General features: G+C 47.7%; 1 protein-coding gene across 7 annotated transcripts in view; it reads left to right on the top strand.

Moving 5' to 3' along the window:
* The window catches only part of FGFR2 (fibroblast growth factor receptor 2), a 108489-nt gene extending 100719 nt beyond the window's left edge, over window positions 1–7770 (top strand). For 6 of the 7 annotated variants that reach the window (XM_049645859.1, XM_049645858.1, XM_049645857.1 and 3 more), the window contains 3 exons: window positions 998–1135; window positions 2781–2886; window positions 6072–7770. In XM_049645859.1, the coding sequence (XP_049501816.1) occupies window positions 998–1135; window positions 2781–2886; window positions 6072–6236 (409 nt within the window). In that variant the 3' untranslated portion in view covers window positions 6237–7770. Of the gene's footprint in view, window positions 1–997; window positions 1136–2780; window positions 2887–5979 lie in introns of all 7 variants that reach the window. The other variant, XM_049645855.1, reaches the window with a different exon arrangement.
* The last annotated feature ends 3424 nt before the right edge of the window (window positions 7771–11194 follow it).

Below are 11194 nucleotides of genomic sequence, written 5' to 3'. Positions count from 1 at the left end.
TGAGAGAGAGAGAGAGAGACAGAGCACAAGCAGGGGAGGGGCAGAGAGAGAGGGAGACACAGAATCCGAAGCAGGCTCTAGGCTCTGAGCTGTCAGCACAGAGCCCCATGTGGGGCTCGAATTCAGGAACGGTGAGATCGTGACCTGAGCTGAAGTCAGAGGCTTAACTGACTGAGCCACCCAGGCGCCCCCCCCCCCTTTATTTTATTTAAATATTTATTTTGAGAGCGAACAAGAGAGAGGGGGAGGAGCAGAAAGAGAGAGAGAGAGAGAGAGAGAGAAAGCGAAAATCCCAAGCAGTCTCTGAGCCGGCAGCCTGGAGCCTGATGGGGGGCTAGATCTCATGAACCACGAGATCATGACCTGAGCCGAAATCAAGAACCAGGCGCTTCACCACCTGAGCCACCCAGACGCCCCAGGATTCCTGCATCCTAACCCCAGCCTGATGCTAACTTCCTTTCATGACCTTAGTAAACCAGGAACCGTTTGTGCCCTCAGATGCCCCACTGGCTGCGCTGGGCAGCTGTTACCTCCAGCATTGGCTTGCTGGCCTTATTCTGTCAACTGCTCCTGCTGGGGGGTCAGGCACATGGGCCGGACGGCAGCATGAAGAGCTTTGCCGCTTCCGAGTCGAGATCCTCACGTGCGAACACCGCATTTAACATGAACAACTTCACTTGAGAGGGACGGAATCAAAACCCAACCACCCCAAAGCTCCACCAAAAAAAAAAAAAAAAAAAAAAAAAAAGACGGCTTACCATCACTCGCGTGTTGTCTGTTGATGGAAAATTCCTTGAGAACATCCCTCACATCATCATCACTTGGGGATGCTCCTTCGGGGCAGGAAGGCACATGTAGGATGAACTTCAGGAGGGCTCGGGTCATTTGTCTTTGAACATGAGAAGTGGGTGGGTGTTTATTTTCTTAACCGGGCACGTTGAGGGTTTTTGCGATTCGGGTGGGTTAGTAATAACCGTGTTTTCTCTCTCCTTTGCAGTTGGTCCTTCGGGGTGTTAATGTGGGAGATCTTCACTTTGGGAGGTTCACCCTACCCAGGGATTCCGGTGGAGGAACTTTTTAAGCTGCTGAAGGAAGGACACAGGATGGACAAGCCGGCAAACTGCACCAATGAACTGTAAGGGCCATTGTCTCTCTTGACGCTGTGTGGACCCGCCCCCCTCCATGCCAGGAACCCTTCTTATGACTTACTTCGGGTTTTCTAAGGCCCCTGGTTTTCTGTACATGCTCTAAGAAGAGTTACTGCTGGAACTTTCTGGGCTCAATGCCAGAACTGCAGTAGATAGCCACACTGATAGCCATGACTGTCCCAAAGAAAGCACATTGACGTGTATGGAGTGAGCTTTAAATCACAGAGGGCATCAGGCTTGCGGGCCGAGGGCTCCTACCTTTGTAGAGTGATCTTCCTGGACCACTGTGCTATGTCCTACCGTTGTCTCTCCTCAGAGAGACAGGGAGAGATACGCCTGGCCTTTTCTCATACACAAACTGGAAAGCCGTGGGGCTGCCCGCACGGAGAGGGGGATTAAAGGCCAGGATAGCTTTTCTTCACTGTGTGCACCGGCCTCCAGCACAGCCAGGGGGAATGGGTGTTTCCACAGCTTTGTCACCGCTAGAAATTGCCCTTACGATTGACATGGGCCCCCATTTCCTTGGAGCAGACTCGTGTCTGGTGACCTGTGTCATACCCACGGTTTAGCACAGAGAATTAAAAATTTGTCCAGGTGCTATCCTTGGAGCCCCAGGTCTGACTGGAAAACCATGAGCTGGTTTCTAGAAAAACCTAGCCCACACTTCAAGTGGAATTATGTTGTGTTTGTGACATGTGTCCTGTGCAGTAGAATCAGTGCTTTGAAAAGGAGGCTCTCTCTTCCCAACCCCCCAGGGTTAACTGAGAAGAGTGATTGTCCCAGAGACTGTGGTCTATTGTGTATCGTTTCATGGGGATTTTATATCCGTAATCCCATGAGTACTTTTCACTGCACACTGGACATCTGATGAATGGCCACATTTTATAGTATATTATATAAAGGTATTTATTGTGCTGCCTGTCATTCCTATTGCTTTTTCTACTATAGAGGGTCTGTCGAAACCCATAATCAAGATAAGGCCTGGGACCCTGGGCCTGTCCAAGAGTTAATCAGGAAGTTAACGTGCAGCCCAGTGATGGCAGATTAATTCATAAAGACCTTACCTTAAAGTTGTGGTTTTCAGACTTCATTTAAAACAAACAAACAAACAAAATCTGAGGAAGCTTTGTCCTTGACAGTCATTAAAGTAAAACCCAAAGCGTGAGAGAGAAGATTCTCTGTGTAGTTGCTCTGGTCCAGGCAGGGGGTGGGGGCGGGAGGGGGTTGCCGGGGACAGACTGGAGACCCGGTCCCATAATAAGGCTTTTCCTGCCACGTCCCAAAGTGCCCTTGAAGGTGTGATACGCCCATGGGGTGTCACCGTCACAGGAGCGCAGAACCCGGCAGTGAAGGCATCTCGACAAATGTCTGTCTTCATGGCATAGATACTGTCCTGAGACACTTTGGGTAAAGTGATGTTTTTGTAGCTCAGAGCGCCTTTCAGAGGAAACCAAGAGGTGAATTTGGTGGGGGCGGGGGGGGGGGGCAGTGCAGAGAACTGCCTTCTCATCTGGAAAGTTCTGATCCATTGTCATCACTTCGGACGTGTCTCCATAGCGCCTCTTAAAGCTGGCTTCTGGCCGGGCGCCTAGTACGTACAGAATGCATTCACCAGGAAATCCATTTCCCCAGGTATATGATGATGAGGGATTGTTGGCACGCCGTGCCCTCACAGAGGCCGACGTTCAAACAGTTGGTGGAAGACTTGGACCGAATTCTCACTCTCACCACCAACGAGGTAAGAACCCCCCTTCCAGGAGCCCGCGGCCCTTTCTTGGGAGGCCGGTGCGGCGCTTTCAACGCAACCTCGTCCGCAGGAGGCTGCGCTGTGGTCGATCGTTTTCCCACGGGGCTCAGACAGAGTCAAAATCTCTGCGCCTCCTGAGTCCTGATTTTTCTCAGAGCGGACTCACGCAACCGGACCCTCCGCGAGGCTGCGCCTCTCTGGCTCTGGGGTGGTGGGTAGGAGAAGGGGGGAGGGGAGAGAAACGTCCGGCGGCAGCCTTTGGGCTTGCATGGGAGGGTGCGTGGGCCAGTTGGACTCCGCACCCTAGTCATTAGTGGAGGAGCCGCCGATGGGCTCCCTTGGAAGCAGTGGACTGCCATCTGAGTTCCCGCACAACATACACCCCTGTCCCTGTCTGCCGTGACCCTGTCCACTAATGGCGTGTGGCCTCTATCCCTGGGTGTGTGAATGCACACACAGTTTTCCTATAACGGGCGACTTGTGATTTTTTTTTTAATTTTTTAATTTATTATTGAAAGACAGAGGGACACAGAGCATGGGCAGGGGAGGGGCTGAGAGATGGAGAGACACAGAACCCGAAGCAGGCTCCGGGCTCTGAGCTGTCAGCACAGAGCCGGACGCGGGGCTCGAACTCACAAGATCATGACCTGAGCCGACGTCAGTCACTCAACCAACCGAGCCACCCAGGCGCCCCTTCGGCTTGCGATTTTTTAAGTGAAAACTTGTATTTTTTGTCAAGATATTTTTTCTATAAAATATTTCTAGTCTGTACCAGTAAAAGAAACACCCCTCACTGTCCGAATGCAGTCCGGGCAGTGCCTGCTTCAGCAAGCAGACAGAGAGTGGTCTGTATGGTTGTGGAAAATGTATGATCTGAGCAGGAGAGAGCATAAAACCCAGCAAGGCCAGAAAACCCCCCACGAAAAAACTGTTCACGAACGAATTGGAGACATTCAGTGAGGGTACAGAGAGCAGTCTTCCCTCCGAACGAGAAAAAAAACCTCCCCCAAACCCACAGTTGTCTTACCAACAGCAACGAAAGCTTAAAATTGCTTAAATAAAAATAATACATTTAACGTATTTTTAAATAATACATTTAATAGTATGGGAATGATTTTTTCAAAAAAGAAATAATCCGAAGCCTTAAGCCAGCAACATTATCTTGTGCGTCTAACTGTAGCTGATAAAAGGAGAGATTGCATTTAAATGAATACAGCTGACCTTCAGAAGTTGAAAGGAAAGGAATAGTTCAAGGGGGGGAAAAAAAGCAACTTTCTTCTCCTGCCAAAATTGTTGTTTCTAGTGTAAGTTCCTTTAACCCTAGACTTGGACTCCACTGATATTCCTATTTTTTCCCCTATCAGATCTGAACATTTATGGCTGCATGTAGCAACTGGGACAGCACTAATGTTCCATTTTAATGGTCCTGCGTCTATGCTCTGTGCTACTTTATTTATATATTTATATTTAAAGCGGGCCCATTCATGCTGAAATTTACATCTAGCATCCTAAAATAAAGCAGAATGCCATATTGTCTAACGGATATAAAAATCGAAGTTTCTTTCCTTCTGAAAATCATTACCATATGCTGGAGAAAAATGGTTCCATTTAGGACAAAATTTCATTTTTATCATTGTAAGCAAAAAGTTCTCTTTTGATGTGGTGGGCGTGTTTGTTTCCAGTTGTGCGGTTAATGCTGATGTTGTTGGAACTTACACATCCCCCATTCTCGGATGGGGGTTCTTTTCTTGCCAACCCTGGTGATGAATTATAGCGGTTTATTTTTTTTTTAATTTAAAATTTGGTTTTTATTTTTTTTATTTGGGTCTTTTAAAATGTATAGTCGCCAACATTCTGTGGGCTCTTTTCTGATAACACGGGGGCTGGTTGTGCTGTGGTCTGCACTTTTTGTCTCCCCTCAGCAAAACCGCCTGTCCTGGAATGTCACTGGCTTGGGGGGTGTGAGCAGAACGGCCCCAGTGTGTGAGCCCAGTGGGGGCAGCGAGGCCCGGCTGTTTCCCCGTTTAGAAATCTTCCCATAGTTCGCAGAGCGGGGGTCTGCAAACCTCGTCAGTAAAGGGCCAGATAGTAAATATTGTCATCATTGTGAGCCAGACCGCCTCTGTTGGCAATATTCAGTCCTGCCATCAGGGTGAGAAAGCACTTACGGACGATGCGTAAATGAGTGTCTGTCTTCCGGATAAAACTTGATGGACCCTAACATTGAAATTTTAGGTGAATTTTATGTCATTTTATATCATTTTAATGCTATGAGATACTATTCGTCTTTTGATTTCCACCGCCCCCCCCCCCCCCCCCCCCCCCCCCCCCCCCCCCCCAACCATCGAAAAATGTTAATAAACCATTTTTCGCTCATGGGCCATACAAGACCAGGCAGTGGACTCAGAGCCTACCATAAGTCGGAGGAAATGTTATCCTGGGTCACCCCGGGGAGCTCAGAAGAGCCCTTTTTGAATTTCAAACTTTTCTTTAACAGTCCATTATGGATTGAACATGCATGAGTCTATCCGAGCCTTTTCTGAACCTGTTTACATTTTCAACTCAGAGGGCTTCTGAGAGTGATGATTACATCTGTGAAATTACCCGCTGAAGGGAGACATATTCCCCTTAAATGATCCTAGAAACTGCAGGAGTGAAATGTAATTCGTAAAATAAATATTCATGGTCTCAGCTATTTAAAGGGGTCCCAGGAGTGCACAGCACATTATGTTTTTGTCATTTTGCCGGGGCTCGAATTTGACCCGGGTGCTCTCTCTCGAGGAGGCACATAGTAGCCAGCCGCTCGCCCGGGGTCTGTGCCAGTGGAATTGACCGGTCGGCACCTCCTTCTTATCAACTGGGTTTGGACGTTCCCTGCTTGCCCATAGTTCAGTCACGATGGGTTGTAAGAGAAAAGTCGAGGGCAGCCTGGAGTAAACCTAGTTGGGGTCTCGAGGAGGTCTTGGTGGGACCCGGGTGGGGGCTGGACCTCTGGAATCTTCAAGGGGCGCCCCTGTCCTGTCCCCGCTATCGCGTCTCGAGAGCCTGCGTGTGAAATAAAAGTCTTCTCTTCCCTTCTTTCAGGAATACTTGGACCTCAGTCAACCTCTCGAACCGTATTCACCTTGTTATCCTGACCCAAGATGAAATAAAACGTCTCTCTTCCCTTCTTTCAGGAATACTTGGACCTCAGTCAGCCTCTCGAACAGTATTCACCTAGTTACCCTGACACAAGGAGTTCTTGTTCTTCAGGAGACGATTCTGTTTTCTCTCCGGACCCCATGCCTTACGAACCATGCCTTCCTCAGTATCCACATGTAAACGGCAGTGTTAAAACATGAACGGGCTTGTCCTTCTGTCCCCAGACAGGACGGCACCAAGAACCTAGCCACACTGAGCAGGGAGGCCACGCCCCCGGGAGCTTGCTGTCTCCGCTTGTATATATGGATCAGAGGAGTAAATAATTAGAAAAGTAATCCGCACACGTGTAAAGAGTGTATACAGTTGGAAACTTGTAACCTTCACCAGGAGAAGAAGAATGTTTCTGGGGCAATCGACTTGTCCGTGGGCCACCACGCACCCATGACCCACTGTGGGTACTGGCTGTGGACCAGTTGGACTCAAGGCAAACGTATGTTCTGCCTTCCTTGTGAATTTTGTAATAATTGGAGAAAATATATGTCAGCACACACTTACAGAGCACAATTGCAGTATATAGGTGCTGGGTGTATGTAAATATATTCAAATTATGTATAAATATATATTATATATTTACAAGGAATTATTTTTTGTATTGATTTTAAATGGATGTCCCAATGCACCTAGAAAAATTGGTCTCTTTTTAATAGCTATTTGCTAAATAAATGCTGTTCTTACACAGAATTTCTTAATTTTCACCGAGCAGAGGTGGAAGGATACTTTTGCTTTCAGGGAAAATGGTATAACATTAATTTATTAATGAATTGGTAATATACAAAACAATTAATCATTTATAGTCTTGTGTTTTTGTTTTTTCGTAATTTAAGTGGCATTTCTATGCAGGCAGCGCATCGGACTAGTTAATCTCTTGCTTGGACTTAACTAGTTATCAGATTCTCTGACAAGAGAAATATTTACCGAATATGACTAATTTGGGGAAAATGAAGTTTTGATTTATTTGTTTAAACTCTGCTGTCAGATGATTGTTCTTAAACCACCAAAATGCCGACAGTAAGCGAACCCCATTAATAAGAAAGTATTTTGTTTTGCTGTGCAGCCCTGTCACTGGGCCCATGGATCATGTAACTGGACTTCCCAAGACAAATGGTACCAGCGCTCTCTTAAAAAGATGCCTTAATCCATTCCTCAAGGATGGACCTTAGTTGAGCTGATAGCAGAATGTACTTCTCTCCGGCAGCTGGACTTCTGCCTGAGTCGCACGTTAATCAGATTAGCCTGTATTCTCTTCGGTGAATTTTGATAATGGCTTCCAGATTCACTGGCGTTAGAGCAGCCTCTTAGAGTCTTAACATCTCATCGTAGAAATTGAACGTTGAGTTGTTCTGCTGATAGTTTGGGGGATACTTCCATCTTTTTAAGGGATTGCTTCCGTCTAGTTCTGGCAGGACCTCGCGGAAAGATCCAGCCTGATACCCGTGTCAGACACGATGTCGCCGTGTTGTTGGTTCTGTATTCAAGTATCGTGTTTTGCTTTGGAAACACCTACTCACTTTGCTATAACCATGCAACATGAATGCAGATTACACTGATTCTATTTGTTATGGAATTGGAGAAAGTATTTAATAAAGCCTGTTAATTTTTATACTGACAATAAAAATGTTTCTACAGATATTAATGTTAACAAGACAAAATAAATGTCACGCAGCTTATTTTTTTAATACTCTTGTCTCACCAAATGGTTTCCTGTGCTTGGAGGGGTGTCGACTCGGTGCCGTTCGGTGGGATTGCACGAAAGCCAGAGCCGGGAAGGCTCGTTGTTGGCTACAAACCGGTGATGAATTGTCAGAGGGGTTGGCTGAGACCAGCAGAACCTGGGACCCTGAGACCGGTGGATCCAGTGGAAAATCAGGGGAAGCTGGTTTATGTTCTGGCTCTGTTGCTTCTTAGGGCCCCAAAGATGTCCTTGTAGCTTTGTGGGCCCTAGTTTCTCCCAGAAGAGCAAACGGGGGATGGCACGGGTGAGAGCTTTGCAAACAGGGACGTGGTGTTGTAAGGATGCCAGGTGCTGAAAAACGTATTCAGAAGGTAGGGACACTGGGGAGGGACCTTGAAACCTCTTAGGCTGGCTTCCCCATGATGTACGGAGAGGAGAGTTTGCTTCAGCATTTCAAAAAGATAGCCTGAACAAATTTTAAAATGATTTGACCTATTTCCATGCCACCAAGAATCTGAAGAGGGAAATGGTGTTCTTCCTGCTAATAACGTGCAAATTCTATGACTCAAGCTCTCATTATACCTGCCTGCCAGCCTCCGTAGCAGGAAAGGGAGACAAAACTAGTCTGACTTCTCCCAAACTTCAGCCATGCTCTCGGAGCCTTATGGTTGAAAAGTGCCATGTTTGGGGCCTTCATTGTGTTTGAGGCCATTAGTGGACCGAGGGTCTTACCGGCTATCTGGAGGGTGGCCTACCGGCCTGGTTCTGCGTTTGCCAATCTCCCGTGCTCCCCACCATCGGTCATCAGCAGAGCAGAGTTGTAATCCCACCCAAGACAATGGGACTTCAGAAACTAATTGGAAGCAGCTTTTAATTACGTGTGTACAGGAGGATTATTCTGCAGCCCACTGGGCATTGTCACAGGAGTGGGGGGACCCCCTTGGCCCGGGCTGAGGGCTAACTTACTGGTGCGGCATGCGTGTTCGAAGCTGGGTGCTGCATCCGTAAGAGTCCTTCTCTGTGAAGATCGATGGTGTGCATTTTATGCCTTTGGGACTAAAGGGGCAGTTTATGGCTTTTTAGTCGACAATGGAGATTCGAATCCCATACTGGCTATTGGCCATTTTGATTTTTGAATTATTTCGAGAGATTTGTCATCGAGGGAAAGATGGCAGAATGGTCCATGAGAAGGATGAGAAATACTTCTTTTTTTGAGCCCTGCCCCAAATAAACAGATGGAAGCAGGGTATGATAGCAATCCTGGAGCTTCTGGTCCCCCCCCCCCACCGCCGCCCCCCACCAGACCCAAGGGAAGCAATGGAAATTAGTTGAACCACAGTGTGATTGCCATCATGATGTGAGACCAGTTCATTTACAAAGAAACAAAAGTCTCGGACACCTCCGTGAGAGGTGGGTCGTCCCTGGGCCTGCCATCTCCAACTGGGAAGGGTGTGGTCAAGAGGCTGCCTCGGAAAGTAGCTGGTGGTGGGGTCAGGCAGGGTGGGGAGGATAGAGTGGGGCGGAGAGATGGGGCCTTCCGGAGGGTTCTGTGGATTCCCTTGGGACTGGGTACCCTTCTGCCCTGTTAAGCCTCTCAATCCTTTACCTCAGGGAGCTTCCCTCCACACAGGAACCTAAAACACGCAGTTACAAACCTCTGGCAAACTTGCACAGCCATGCATTGAGGACCCAGCCACCATTCTGGAAACAGGAAGTTGGTCCACTAGCTTGAACCGTACAGTTAAGCCTCCAGAAGGGTGGCATACAGAGGTCCCCACAATTACAGATTAGGAACTGGAGGTTCTTGAGCGTGGCATGGCTGGGAATGGTCTAAATAAGGCTGCAGCCTTGCACAGTACTGGAGAGAGACGGTGATAGACTGAGACAGAATGGATTCATTTATTTCTTAAAGCCGGGTGATGTTGGGCAAGTCTTGGATTCTATGGGGACTTTGATTTCCTCGACCGTAGGACTAGTTAACCACCAGCCTCGCGGTCCCACAGTGAGGGCTACCTAGAGGAACTTAGCTCAGCTCTGGCACACCAACCTCAATAGTGTCCTTCTAAGAATTTGTTTTTGTACCTTTGTGATTTTTTTTTCCTAGTGTATTCACAAGGTTGTGCAACCATCGCCCCCTAATTCCAGAACGTTTTCATCACTTCAAAAGGAAGCCCTGCCCCAATGAGCAGCCACTTCCCATTTCCCTTTTCCCCTGAGCCCTGCAACCCTCGATCTGCTTCCTGTCTATGGATTTGCCTATCCTAACCATTTCACAGAAACGGGATCGTAGTCCAATACATGGTCTTTTGTGTTTGCCTTCCTTCACTTAGCATGGTATTTTCAAGGTTCACCCATTTTGTAGCATCTATCGGTAATTCCTTTTTATTACCAAATCCTATTCCACTGTGTGGATATATACACATTTCGTTTTTCCGTCCGTGGTTTGATGGACCTTTGGTTTCCACTGTTTGCCTACCAGGAAAAGTGCCGCTATGAACATTAGCGTACAAGTGTTTGTGTGGACATAAGTTTGCATTTCTCTTGGGTGTATACCTAGCAGTGGGATCCCTGGGTCACACGGTAACTCTGTGTTTAACCTTTCGAGGAACTGCCAGAGTGTTTCCACAGTGGTTGCACTATTTTACATGCTCGCCAGCAATGTATGAAGGTTCTCGTTTCTGTATATCCTTGCCAACATTTTTATTGTCCGTATTTTTTATTATAGCCATCCTAGTGGGTGCCAAGTGTCTTCCTAAGAATGTAATAGCCGAGGAGATCCCCCCCAGATCATGAGTGAAAGATACAGAATACCTTACTGGGTTCTCTAGAACAAAATAATTGGCCTGGCTTTTGCACTTCTAAAATGGCCAAGATCGGTGAGAGGGCTTCAGTGGAGGCTCATGGAGCAGAGGGTGCTGAGAAATCGATCCTTCTCTTTTTCCTCTTGGCCGAGAAAGGAAGGAAGCTCGGCCACGGGCTGCAGAAGGAGAGACCTGCTTCCTGGCCGGAATCCTTGAGTGCGTCTCACGTCCCCAGTTTTACACCAAACGAAGTCTGGGGGACTTGAGCGATCCATTGGGACTGATTCATGCACCATTACTTATGTATGCGCACGGGAGCCCTCCTTATCCAGCCAGCGTTTTGATGTTATTTATTTTTTGATGTTTTTAAAGATGAAAGCAAAGTTTATCTTCTCTCACATTTCATCCCCAGGAAGCCTTGAAATGACTTGGCCGGGCACGGACTGCAGGAGCCCTTCCACGTCTTATGTGACGTTCTGGAATGGGGCCCTTCTTGTGTCCTTTTTGCCTCAGGGTTCAGGGGGTTTTGATGGGCTGCTCCAAATTGCCTCTCAGTCCTGGCTCAGAGGTCACACGAGGTGCTGTGGAAAGAAGACATTGGATAGGACAAGGATCCGCGTTGACC

This window comes from Panthera uncia, chromosome D2 (assembly GCF_023721935.1).
Source record: "Panthera uncia isolate 11264 chromosome D2, Puncia_PCG_1.0, whole genome shotgun sequence".
NCBI classification, from domain to species: domain Eukaryota; kingdom Metazoa; phylum Chordata; class Mammalia; order Carnivora; family Felidae; genus Panthera; species Panthera uncia.
Note: the sequence above shows the minus strand (reverse complement) of the source record. Positions and strands in the feature narration are given on the sequence as shown.